The sequence below is a fragment of the Zootoca vivipara genome, chromosome 10 (genome assembly GCF_963506605.1).
Source record: "Zootoca vivipara chromosome 10, rZooViv1.1, whole genome shotgun sequence".
Classification (NCBI taxonomy): domain Eukaryota; kingdom Metazoa; phylum Chordata; class Lepidosauria; order Squamata; family Lacertidae; genus Zootoca; species Zootoca vivipara.
Genome location: NC_083285.1, coordinates 6,627,826 through 6,641,530, shown reverse-complemented (window position 1 = coordinate 6,641,530; position 13,705 = coordinate 6,627,826). Strand labels below are relative to the sequence as shown.

Here is a 13,705-nt window from a genome sequence, read left to right as displayed (position 1 = left end):
ACCTAGAAAGGAACGCTGTGATCACTAAAAGTCAGCATGGGTTTCTGAAAAATAGGTCATGTCAGACTAATCTGATCTCATTTTTTGACAGAATTACAAGCCTGGTAGATGAAGGGAATGCTGTAGATGTAGCCTATCTTGATTTCAGCAAGGCCTTTGACAAGGTGCCCCATGGTATTCTTGTAAAGAAGCTGGTAAAATGCGGGCTAGACAATGCTACCATTCAAAGGTTCTTGTTTCTTTCTCTGCAGGATCTTGTCTTTCAACAATCCGGAATTTAGAAATATCAGGCAGTCTCCAGGTCCTTTGAATTTTTTTGATCTGTCCCCACTTATTCGATAGATTTTATCCACCTCTAACATTAGGTCGTCTTCTTTAACATGTAACCACTCCGCCAGTTCCTTAAGTATCTTCTCATCAATTATCTCACTTGGCCTCTCCAGTACACCTCTCAGCCTGAGAATTAATTCCTTTTGCCTCATCTCCACTAGGGCTAACTGATCTGCCAGATCTGGGCATAGTTACGGGGCTGGCACCTATGCCCTTCACCTCTTCATGGCTCTGCCAGTAATGCATGGCTTGCCATACAGCTAAGTGGGTAGATCTGTGCCAGCCCCATTTCTAAACATGAGGCACGACAGCACAACACATGCAGCAATTATTTCTCACATTCCTTTAGGGTTTTTAGGCTACTGTCCCTGTATTCTCCTTTTCAAGGAGACTGGGGGCATGAAGGAACAGACCATTGTGAGCTTAACATACTGGAAGCCAGGGCAGCAGTTTTTTCAGCACCACCAGCGCTGGGTGTTGTTTAAAGGCAGAGTCAGAAGCCATGCTCTGCATTCTGCACTAGCTGCTGTTCCGCCCTCAAGTTTATAATCTAAAAAGGACACACCATCAAAGGAAAAGGGAGGGAGGGAGGAAGAAAAGAAAGCAAGCACAGGCACTATTTCTTACTTCCATGTTTGACTAACTTCCAAATGTCAAAACACCTTTTTAAATGTGGCTTCAAGGCAGCTGGATGCTGAGCTTACAGGGTGGGGCCTCATCCTTCTTGGGCCTGGCAGAAATCTGCTTGTGTCAAATAAGTCTAATTGTGGGTAGTAAGACTCAAAAGGAGGCATCAGAGGACACCTAGAACAGAAGGACCTTGCCATAGAAAAAAGCTCAGATTTAAAAAGAGCCCTGGCAACACATGAGACTTCCAGGAGGAAAGATGGCGGACCAATTGTCTATTGCCAACACTCTGTCGACAGAGACAATTATGTGGCGATTAATGATAGCCAAGACAAAAATCCTGGTTAACACACACACAGAGAGAGAGAGAGAGAGACTTGAGAGCAGATAGTTCTGCTGCTTCTCCTCAACAGGATGATTGGTTCCAACAGCCTTGGGGGGGGGAGGCCCAGCCGTTGGGGGTAAGTAGCAGAGAGTAAAGGTAAGTGTAAATAGCTACTCACCTGACTGACTGCCGCTGCTTTACTTCCTCCTAACCAACAGCTGTACACTCAAACCTAGACCTTCTCCGCTGTCTGTATTTGCAGATGAAAACTTAAAAGAGCCATTGGCAAATTGCACCTCAACAAGTCAAGATGATTACAACTGCCTCTTTAACTCCATTATTTGCAAAACAGTTTCCATAGCAGCCTAACACCGGAGTAATTATGCTGCTTTGAAAGAGAAAGGCAAACCTTGCAGAGAGACGTGGTAACTATGCAATACTTTGTGTCGTTTATGAACAAGCAACCCAAAAAAACCCTGAGACCTTTAAGTTCTCAGTTTGGCTTACCCTGTCCACTTTAAAGTGTGTTAAGGCAGTAATTAGTGTCCCGTGGGCTTAATCTATTTTATCCTGACAAATGAAGGGCTTTCCAGCTTTAGCTAAGCACTTCATAGCCAAATGCTGAAGAAAGGGGGAAGCTAACAAACTTTCATGGCTGTACCTTCCTACTTTTCCTGCTGTCTTCCTACTTTTCCTGCTGTCGGGCTACGGCTCCCATTATCTCTAACCACTGACCATGCTGGTTGGGGCTTGTGGGAGCTGTAGCCCATCAACACCTGGAGGGCACTATGTTGTCTACCCTTGGACTACACCAGTACTGTCAAGAGGAAGACAAAATACTTGTCCCATCATTACCCGTGTTTTGCTGTCAAGGGGCCAATTAGGTAGTCATTGTCAGCTGCAGTTGTGCAGGCCATGGCTTTACAACAGGACTAGTTTGCTAAAGCACATCAGTTCCTAGAAAAGCAGCCTCACCTTATTTCTGAAAAGGGAGAAGCTGTTGTTTGCCAAAAAAGCAATCTTCTGTGACTCAATTTAGCTGACCAGAGGAGTCCAGGCATGAAGCCACTGTTTTAAAAGCCTAGAAAAAATAGGACCATTGAGCATAGCTTGCTTTATCAAAAGGATGCCCAAACAAGAAAGGAGGAGACCATCCAAAACTGGCCAACAGGTTTTCCAAAAAGAGACATTATGTCATTTCCATTTCAGTTTAAGCACTGATTTTCCCCATGAAAATAACCACCTGCTTCAGAAACTTTACTGTGGCAACATTTCACTTAAATTTCAGTCATCACTCTTTGCCAACTGTACACTTGAATTTTCCCCAGCAATCCAATACCTTAAAACAAAGCCAAGCTGTAATTAGTTTTCCTGGGTGGAAGGAATGGAGTCAGCAATAAAGATGACAAGCCTGTGTTTTGCCAAGAGACAGAATCCATAACTTCCCTCTCTGGGATTTAATCTAGAAGTCTTGAATTAACACTTTAGAAAGCTGTATTAGAAACCTTCTATGAGATTATACATTGCTTTAATTTTCTCTGGGAGCGTAATAGCCAAGGATTTAGCTGCTTCATCTGAGTAGAAATCTAAGAAACGTAGTCTAGGGTCCATGGTGGGGAACACTGAGCCCAAAGCCTAAACAGGGCCCCCTAGGCCTTCCCCTTTGGCCCATGAGTCTGTTTCAGCAAAGCCACAATGACCAAATAAGATTACTCCTTTACAGTGAAAGGGCAATCCCTTAAGAAAAACTATTGGACTTCTGTAGAAGCAAAGCATATAGTTCCACATTACTCTTTAAAAATTGAGTTTGCAAATTAATTTTCAGGACATATATTATTCAAAAGGCATCAGTAAGCCCTTTTACAGTTATCTTGGGTGCACAGCATATAGAGAAAGGACCTAATATAAACTGCAAGGGCATTAAGTGCACTGGGAGAACCATATTTTGAAAAAGCTAAACAGCCTACAGGAAAAATTATTAGCGCTAATCATAAGGAACTGAAACAATTGTTTCCTTAACAATTTCAAAGCCATTAATTCCTCTTTCCTCCACCCTACCTCTCCTTACCATACACTGACAAGATAGCAGTAGTTTATGGGATGTACTGTGCTTAGGAACATTCAAGGGGTGGGTTTAATTGACTTGCAACTAAAGTGAAGCAGCTCCACAGTAGGCTGCTCCCTGAATTATCGACAGGCAAACCAGTAAGAGCACAATAATATGTACTCTTTTTAAAAAAAGTGAAGCATTGTAGTGGTGTGTTTTTTTAAGCAATTTAATTTTTGTCTGTCTCCACACACATGTCTATTCTGCAGCTCTGGAAACTTTAACCTTGTTTGGGGGAAAGTGCATACAAACTATGTATACAGAGGACTTTGGTACAAATTCCAACAGAAAGTTTATAAATACTAAAAAATATTACCAACTTTTTTTTTTAAAAAAAGCATTGCTTATTTGTACAGTCATAAAGTAAAGTAAAGTTGGCTTCCTATGTATAGTAATTATATGTATAGAACAAGTGTGCCCTTTTACACCAAATCCATTTCTGCAATGTGAAAAGTAATCAGCACTAGACAATATGCAATAAAGAGGAAGACACGGTGTTTTAGTAAAATTAATTTGGAAAATATAACTGTCAGCTTGCAATGTTAATTCACAACAGTGCTCTTGAATTCACAGACAGATTATAAGCATTATGTGGAAACAAATTATCAACATCTAATGATACTGTGACCACCTGAGAACGGCTTCAATAAAGCCTTTCACAGACATACGTCTCAAATATAACAATTTGTATTTATTTATTTATTTGCATCATGTTTTATATGCAGGGAGTGACTTGCAGAACCATTTGTATTACTTTAATCTGAAAAAGTCCTGATGAACATGCAGTCATTTATCAAATGCGATTCACACAAGTGAGGCACAAATCACCTTATATACCGTGTTTCCCCTTTTTTAATACGTAGTCAGAAAGTAAGCCATGGCAGGGTTTTTAACCATTTGAGAGCTATAAGACATACCCCGAAAATAAGCCATACTTCCGCACCAGCTAGCAGGACCCAGCATGCCGGCCGCGACAGGAGGAGGAAGCCTGCCGGGTCGGGTCAGTGCCCGGAAGCGGCGGTGGCTGCTTTAGTGCCAATAAAGCGTGCAGCAGTGCCGCACGGAGCACCAGCCAGCAGGACCCAGCTCCTGCAATGCCGGCCGCGGCAGGAGGAGGAAGCCTGCGGGGTCGGGTGGGTGCCCAGAAGCGGTGGCGGCTGCAGCGCTGACAAAGCGTGAAGCAGCGCCGCACGAAGCACCAAGGGCACGAGCGGCAGGAGGAAAGAGAGAGAGGCTCGTTACTTGCGGCACTTTAAGAGAAGCAGCCAGAACCGATCTCCATATTCTGAGCCTCCCTTTTGCGCGTGCGGGCATGTTAAAGCCCCGATCACTTCACTCCCCACTTCTTCCTCGCCATCCCTCCCTTTCACGCATTGCCTTGACCCCGCAGCCCCCCTCCCTGGCCATCTTCCCCTAAGTGCAGCGCTGCTTCGTGAGCGCTGCAGCCGCACGCTCTCTGTGTGTGCTGCAGCCGCACGCTCTCTGTGTGTGCGCGTGTCTCTTTCTTTCTCTCCCTGTGCGTCCGTCTCTGTGTGTGTGTGTGTGTGTGTGTGCGCGCGCGCGTCTCTCTCTCTCCCCCCCCGTGCGTCTCTCTGTGTGTGTGTTTGTGCGCGTCTCTTTCTTTCTCTCCCCGTGCATCCGTCTCTCTCTGTGTGTGTGTTTGTGCGCGTCTCTTTCTTTCTCTCCCCGTGCATCCGTCTCTCTCTGTGTGTGTGTTTGTGCGCGTCTCTTTCTTTCTCTCCCCGTGCATCCGTCTCTCTCTGTGTGTGTGTTTGTGCGCGTCTCTTTCTTTCTCTCCCCCGTGCGTCCGTCTCTCTCTGTGTGTGTGTTTGTGCGCGTCTCTTTCTTTCTCTCCCCGTGCATCCGTCTCTCTCTGTGTGTGTGTTTGTGCGCGTCTCTTTCTTTCTCTCCCCGTGCATCCGTCTCTCTCTGTGTGTGTGTTTGTGCGCGTCTCTTTCTTTCTCTCCCCCGTGCGTCCGTCTCTCTCTGTGTGTGTGTGCACGCGTCTCTTTCTCTCTCTCCCCCGTGCGTCTCTGTGTGTGTGTGTGTGTGTGTGCGCGCGTCTCTTTCTTTCTCTCCCTGTGCGTGTCTCTCTCTCAGTGTGTGTGTGTGTGTGTGTGTGTGTGTGTGTTTGCGCGCGCGCGCGTCTCCCCCCCCCACAGAGAAAAGGTTCCGCTTCGGCTCGTCATTCAGCCGCGCGCGCGCGCCAGGGGCATGGGCCCAAGCCTCGTCCCCCTCGCGCTTCCCTCACAAGCATCTCAGAGCGGGACGGGTCACGGCCTCCCTCCTCATTCCTCGGCCGGCGTGAGAGAGCCCGGGGAGCAGAAGGATCCCAGGTTTAACCCCCAGGTACCCCCAAGTTTGAAATTCTGGAGAGCTGCTGCCAGCCTGGTTGACAGCAAAACCTGGATAGCACAGTAGGCTAGAGTGTGGTGTTTATAATGTGCGCGGAAGAGAGCACCGAGTGTCCTGAGCCAGTGGGACCCAGTTGTACCAGCACTTAAAAAAAAAGACACCCCCTGAAAATAAGCCACCGTGTGTTTTTTTGAGGAAAAAAAGTTATAAGACGGTGTCTTAAAAAAGGGGAAACACGGTATTTAGCATTCAAAATGATACAATGGTACTAACGGCCCAGTGGGCATTGATCAGAAGTGGAATTTAAATTAAATCTAAGACATCTGCAAATCCAGAATATTCTTCCGCAAGCCGAACCACTTTACTGAAATCCATTCGTTTTTTTTATCAAACCCACTGCAGGACATCAAGGAATAAAGGAGGGTGTGCTCAGGCTTTAAGTATCAATTTGCAGTAAGCACTAATGTTAATATCAAGATAACTGTATTCTGGGAAACTTGCAAGTGCAAGAAACATTAATGTGTAGTAATCATTCACATGCTTCGGCACTACAAATGCCACATTGCTATTACAGTGGTACCTTGGGTTACAGACGCTTCAGGTTACAGATGCTTCAGGTTACAGACTCTGCTAACCCAGAAATAGTACCTCGGGTTAAGAACTTTGCTTCAGGATGAGAACAGAAATCGTGCGGTGGCAGCAGCAGGAGGCCCCATTAGCTAAAGTGGTACCTCAGGTTAAGAACGGACCTCCAGAATGAATTAAGTTCTTAACCCAAGGTACCACTGTACATGTCATACATGCCATACAATATACATGCTCACTCAATTCCACTATGAAATCCTTGTCCAGGTTACAAATTAAGAAAATGCAAATACACACTAATTAGTGTTGGAATATTGGGGTGTAAATCACCAATATTCTTGCTACTGCCACTGGCTTCGGTAAAGAAGACAGCAAACAATCGTAGGTGCTAATCTACGTTTATTCAGAGAGTGTGTGTTCGGTCTTCACTCTCCAGTTCAGAAGAAAGTGAAAGTAGAAAGAGAACAAAGAACATCACATGACAGGAGATCAGGTTACAGCTTGAGCTCCTGTGTGGGAAAGTTACAGCAATCACATAAAGTAAACATTCATCCACATGCAGCATCTGTGCCATGCAGAGGATTTATGCTAACATCTCCCCTGAATCCTGAAATGGAAAAAGATGCAAATGTGAGAGCATCATTAAGAGAAGTGAACAGACAGTTGTCATAAACAAAATAGGACTTTCCTGCTGTGGAACTCTCTGAGACTGGATTGACCAGCTTTGGCTTCCAGGGGACCAGAGCAGTTGCTCTGTTGACAGAAACAGTGTTGCGTTTGACAACCTGTTGTTGTGGCTTAGCCTGTGTGACTGCTGCCTGTTTTGGAGTTCTAAGCACAGCTAAATTTGTAATTGCTGTGTTGGCAAACTCCTGAGAATACCTCTTGGGTCCTCTTCTAATCCTCTCAGACCTGCGTGAGAGGTGCAAATCCTGTTTACTGAGATTCTCCCCCTCAGGACTTTTGGGAGAACTCATACCAATGGTAAACAGTGGGTCAAGTGCTTCTAGCACTTTTTCATCATCCGATGAAGGTCTGTTAAAAACAGCATGAGTTCCTTTGTGTATGACTGTCTCCCCTGTGTCAGAGCTACTCGGGGTAGAGCCTTCAGCAAAGGAATCATTATCACTACCACTTGTGTCAGTGTAGGAATCATCAAAATCATTGGCACCTATGGGAAATTCATCAAGAACATGTGTTTCTTGTGGCGTAGGAGTGTGTTCTACCTCTTGAGTAAGAATCACCTCATTGGAAGAAGACAACATAACTCTGTATTGACCTTCCTCAAAACCCAATAGAATGCCTTGGACTGGCTTGCCCTCAAGCGAAGCCACCCACATTTTGGTTCCAAAAACCTTAGTGTTGCTCACATCAGGCTTTTGTTGGAACAGAATCTCATAAGGAGAACGCTTCTGTCCTTTAGGAACCTGTCTGAGCCACTGGTAAAGGAAAAATGAGATGCTTTCAGCCCACAGTTGTTCAGACAATCCTGAACTCAGCAGTTGCGCCTGCATGCCTGCTTCTAACTTAGTGTTAACCTTAACACATAAGCTTTTGTCCCAAGCTGCCTGGGTTTTGGCAAACTTGTGGTGAATGCCTTTGTCATCAAAAAAAACTTGAAACTCCTTCTGAAGTAAAAAGAGGAATGTCATTGGTTAACAAACATTCAATTTTACAACCATGTTTCAGTTCAACCTTAGCATGAAATTCAGAAAATTTCACAATAGCCTGCTGAGGCTTTTGCAGAGGATAAAACCACGTATACTTAGAGAAGTGGTCAGTTATCAGAAGATAATATTTGGCCTTGCCAAGGGACTTCGGCATAGGACCAAAAACACCAGCAGAAACGATCTGGAAACAACGTGTTAGACCTTTCTTGCTTGGTTGCTTCTTTGCCTCCTTAGGCTCCTCTGGACCTGTTAAACAACCATCAACAACAGTAAAACATGCATCACTTTTATCATAAGATAATCTGAAAAGGTTATCTTTGTCTCTGTGTCCCGTCAAAAGAACTTCTCCATCTTTAGAAATCACACAGGTGCCCCTGTGAAAACACAGCTCAAACCCCTTCTCATCAATTTGAGAAACACTGAAAAGGTTTTGCTTCAGCTCTGGAACAAGATACACATTACTGATACTCAAATTTAGAGATTTCAGAAAAATAGTTCCTTTTCCAATGGATTTCAAGGAATTGCCATCTGCCTGTGACACGATGGAGTCCAGCTTCTCAAAAGTCTGGAACAGTCTCTTGTCGTTGACCAGATGGTGCGAAGATCCCGAATCTATGATCAGATAAGACCCGTCGTCGTCTTGGTCATCAAGCTGAGTGAGCATTACAAGCATTTTGCGTGCAGTAGGGCCCTTGCTGCTGACGCCGCCGCTGCTGCTGCCACTACCGCCGCTGCCTCGCCCCTTAGGCCCAGAAGCCTGTTGTTGACTTCCTGAGTCCTTCTGGGGTCGTCTGCATGTCTTGGCTGTGTGCCCAGGAATATTGCATAACTGGCATCTGACCACAGTTTTAAGGGCTTGTGCAGTCTCTGCAGATGCACCAGGTGAGGGTGAGTAGCGCTCCCCGTTGGCCTCCGCCTGTGCGCGGGTCCTGTCCTCCTCATTAAGCAATGAAGCATAAATTCCTGCTGCAGTCATTTGCTGAGGGTCTTGAGCCCCCAGCTGGGCTGCAATAGCATTATAGGACTTGGGAAGGCTATTTAGCACTGTAAAGCAATAAATGTCGTCATCCAAATTGACGTTTCTGTCAGCTAGCTCCTGGCGTAGTTGACGCATCTGATGCAAATGGGCTCTCAAGTCTCCTCCCTCCTTCAGACGCAAATTAATTAATCTCTGAAAGAATAATGTTGTTGATCCGGCGCGCAACCTAAGGTGCTCGTCCCGAAGATGAGTCCAAACATCATAAGCATTATCTAAGTTCCGAATATGAACCAGCTGTGATGGGTCCAAATGCAGAACTATTGTTGCCCTTGCCTGTGCGTTGCGATTCAACCACCTGTGGCCTGGCAAAACGGGCGGTGCGTTCTGAATCAACTCAATAAGTCCTTGCCGGATAAGAACACATTCCATTTTAACACTCCACGTTGCATAATTTGAGTCATTTAACAAAGGACACAAACTCTTGGGTGTTTGATCTGAATCCCCGGCTTTAGCCATCTTGCTTCTGTAAGCGTGCTGCTAGCTTCTGACTTCAAAGTACAAAGAAGCTGCAAATTAGGCTTTCGGCAGGCATCTGCAATTAAGCTGCCGCTTTAGAGGTTTTATTGCCGCTATAAATCAGTCCCGGTTACTCACTGCTCCGGTGATAAGGAACGCAGACTATCCGTGCTCTTCCTCCCCTGGAACGCAGGAACCGGTGACTCCCAAGCAGGCGAAATTCCTCAGGATCAGCTGCTGCAGATTGAGGCCTCCTTGCCAGTTTACGCTTTTCAGAGGTCCGAAGATCGGAACCAGAGCTCTGCCAGAACTCTGCTACCACTGTTGGAATATTGGGGTGTAAATCACCAATATTCTTGCTACTGCCACTGGCTTCGGTAAAGAAGACAGCAAACAATCGTAGGTGCTAATCTACGTTTATTCAGAGAGTGTGTGTTCGGTCTTCACTCTCCAGTTCAGAAGAAAGTGAAAGTAGAAAGAGAACAAAGAACATCACATGACAGGAGATCAGGTTACAGCTTGAGCTCCTGTGTGGGAAAGTTACAGCAATCACATAAAGTAAACATTCATCCACATGCAGCATCTGTGCCATGCAGAGGATTTATGCTAACAATTAGTACCCTTACAGATCTTCCCAAAAAGTGAACAGTGAAACATAATTGGAAGCATTTTACAAATGCAAAATAAAAATATACTTATAATGTAATACCTAAGTTTACATAGCCACCCCACAACATAAATTTTCTGGGAAGCTCACAAAAGAAATACAAACAGAACTAAATATACAGATTCACCTAGGTACATAATAGCCACGTGCTTTTTTAATCCTATAATTTAATCTCAATCCACTATGTAATGAACTAAATCTGACGTTTTGAATGGGATGAGACTTGAATGAGAAAGGTCAGGAAAGCAATAGTGCCTAGAAAATATACCAGAAGTCCATACAAAATCACAATCTCTGGCAGTAACCACCATTCAAATTAATTTCTGAACAACAACTAAGCTTGCAGAGCACATACCTCTGTAGAAATCTCTACTACATGGCTAAATATAGCACCTGAGTGAAACTTCCAATACGTAACTCAAGAGCATATTGTTTGGAGGCAACTGCCCTCTGATTTCAATCACCAACAGCAAGAACAGGCACCTCCAGTTCACTCTGGAAGAATCCCAAGAAGAATTCATGCTTAGCTTTCAACATAACTATATCCCAGCCCCCCAGCCCCAAACACAAATTAATCCCCCATTTTTATTTGATTTAAAAATAAAAATCATTGCCTGCTTTGCCCTGGGACCTCCATTCCTCCTTTCACTTTCTGGCAAAATACCTTAATAAAGATCTCTGTCATGTGCTTATTTGTCTCCCCTCTTGAGGTTCGAATAATTGGCACTTGAAGTTATATGCATTGCACCATACCTTTCTTTTTTAAATAAATCCCAAACCTCTCAGGTGCTTTCCAAGGGCAGATTTATACCCCAGGTTACACATCTACACCACAATGTTAACCAATCAGATCCTTCCCCCTGGAACATGTTTTAATGTCGTTAGCCACTGTGGGCATTTTTAAAAATGGAAAGGCAGAGTATAAGTGTAACAAATACAGTATATAAAACACTGGCCATGCCTGACCTGGCCACAAACTGATTCACACTGACAATATCCCCAATAACTAGACCCAGATGCTTCCTCATCAGCTATAAAGGGATACCCTGTTAGAGGGTTCATCTTGGTACTCTCAGCATTTTGCTTTCTATTTTAGAGTTTGAAGTGGTGCAGCATATCTGCGTTTCCCTTGCCCTCTTTTGTCCCATTAGCTACACAGTTGTTTTTGTCACTCCAAAGCTAAGCCTTGGTCGGAAAGGTTGAACAAGAGTCAGTATGACGTAGCAGTTGAGTTGCAGGCTCAGATTCTCAACTGGTCAGAAGCCTCACTGGGTGACCTCGGACTGGTCATCCCGTAATCTACCTCAAAGGGTTGTTGGGAGGATAACACAAGGAAGGAGGGAACAATGTATTTTTCCTTCCTTGCAGGATGTAACTATATACAATACATACATAAAGAAAGGCTGGAGACAGTAAGGAATCTACTAATGTCATGGGCTTTGAACTGCCATCTCTTTGCTTTCCAAAGAGTCACTTAACAGCTCACTTGGAGGCTACAGATGGAGACTGCAATCCTATATGCACACTTACCTGGTGCTATGCAGCATTGTGACGTGTTTAACAAATAAAACATTCTATAGGATTGGGCTGCATGGCTCTTGGGGGGGGGACTACAGAGGCTTTCCCCCATTGTACTATCATACAGAGAAACCAACCTTGCAAGAGAGACTCCAAAGGCTCCCAACAGTCACAGTTGTCTCTCAACCAGACATGGATAACAAGACCTCATCCATGTTGAGAAGCAGCATTCATTTGTCATAGCAAGTGCCATGGAAAGCTACATCAGATGCACCTCAAGAACAGAGCAACTTTGCCTGTCTGGTGGGATTTCTTTCAAGCATTCCCCAAGGTTCTCATTACCATTTCCTTGTGACCTTTCCTTTAGTACCAGCCTCTGCCAGAGGACAGATTTGTCACTGTGATCTAAAACGTGGCTCTTGCAAGGTCTCATCCACTCAGTCCTTTGGAAAGGTGCACAGCAGCAGTCCTGTGTCTTTCCCCCCACATGCAAGACCCTAGAGCAGTACAAATTCCCCCAGAAAGAGAGGCATATATGTTACCTGTCAGTCCACATTGTCATTGCTAGTGCTGGGGGTGCTGGTGTGGTATTTTCTCTCTTAGGGGCGGTTTCAAACCCCAAGCAAGCTTCCCTAATCTAGGCAAGAGTTCTTTCCTGGGTGACAACGCTTTCCGACACATTGCTTTGAATGCAACACACCCACCCCTTTGTGGACAACGTTTTCCCCCAGGTTATCCCTCCACATCTTTTACGTGCACTTAAGTTTATTTCTACTAACTATCCAGCCCTGCAGGGGAATTTAACCTGCAAAAGCCGTTGCTCCCCTTGGAATACAGCTTTCTCCCCACTACCAGAGCAAAAGAGCCCTTTTGTTACCCACAAAATGAAGAGCTTTCCATGCACACAGGTTTGCACCTTGCATCTCTAGATACTGCCGCCTTGCCCCCAGGTGCATGGGAGATGCTTGCTTATATCCCCCCTGCCTCCTTTTGAAGCGTCCGGTTGGTCCAACGGGGTGACAGTAGTGCCAGCCCGGCAGGACTCGGGGACATCATAATTCCAAGACTCGACTCCGTGGGATGAGCAGGAGGGTTCCTGCCTCCCTAAGGAAATGCACATTTCGAGGACCAGAGGTGTGGGAGGTTGGGGGGGAGGTGAGGCCATCGCGTGCAGGTTACCTAACTGCCCCACGGACGGGTCTGGGACGCTCCCCACCGGCCCCTGGGCAGGTGCGCGCTTAACCCTGACTCACCGGAGGACAGCTGCATCCAGGCGCAGATCTTGTAGACGGTGGCCGTGTTGCAGAAGAAGAAGAGGATGAAGCAGACGATGCAGGAGATGATGAGCACCATGGAGAGCCCGATGAAGAAGGAGGCGGCTTTGAAGGCTCCCGAGGGCAGGCTCGAGAAGTCCGTGAAGCTGCCCTGGCACGTGAGTTCCCGGGAGAAGCCGCTGCCCGTGCAGAAGTGGAAGAGCCCGAAGTAGCCCGCCTGAGGCGTCTCCACGCCGTCGCCGATCCAGTACGGCTGGAAGAAGCACACCACGTTGACGATGGCGAAGCAGATGGTGAAGATGGCCCACAGCACCCCGATGGCGCGCGAGTTCCGCACGTAGTTGGTGTGGTACAGCTTGGCCGCCTCCTGAGGCGGCAGAAGAGCCCCGGCCGCCGAGCCCCCCGCCAGCGACGCCGAGCCCCCGGCCGACGAGGCGGCCGCTAGAGCCGCCGCCGCCGCCGCTCCGGGCATGGTGGCCGAGAAGAGCCCCTCTCAGATGCGCCCCGCGTGCCGCAAGCGCCAGCCCCGCTTCACGCGCCCAGGCGCCGCGGCATCGCCAGGCAGGCAGGCGGGCGGGCGGGCGGGCGGGCGGGCGAGCTCCTCCTTCTCCCTCCGAGCCCGCAGGAGAGGCGAGCGCCGGGCAGGACCCGGGGAAGCGCCCGGCTCGCTTCTGGCTGGCGCCTATCCGGGATTCGAGCGACCGAGCTGCTGCTGGAGCTGCTGCCGCCGCCGCGCGCGGCAAGTGCACTGA

General features: G+C 46.7%; 1 protein-coding gene across 2 annotated transcripts in view; it reads right to left on the bottom strand.

The window, feature by feature from the left end:
• Positions 1–13,496, bottom strand: part of LHFPL3 (LHFPL tetraspan subfamily member 3) — a 234,180-nt gene extending 220,684 nt beyond the window's left edge. For both annotated transcript variants that reach the window (XM_060279524.1, XM_035127709.2), the window contains exon 1: positions 12,933–13,496. In XM_060279524.1, the coding sequence (XP_060135507.1) occupies positions 12,933–13,425 (493 nt within the window). In that variant the 5' untranslated portion in view covers positions 13,426–13,496. The remainder of the gene's footprint in view (positions 1–12,932) is intronic.
• Positions 13,497–13,705: the final 209 nt, after the last annotated feature.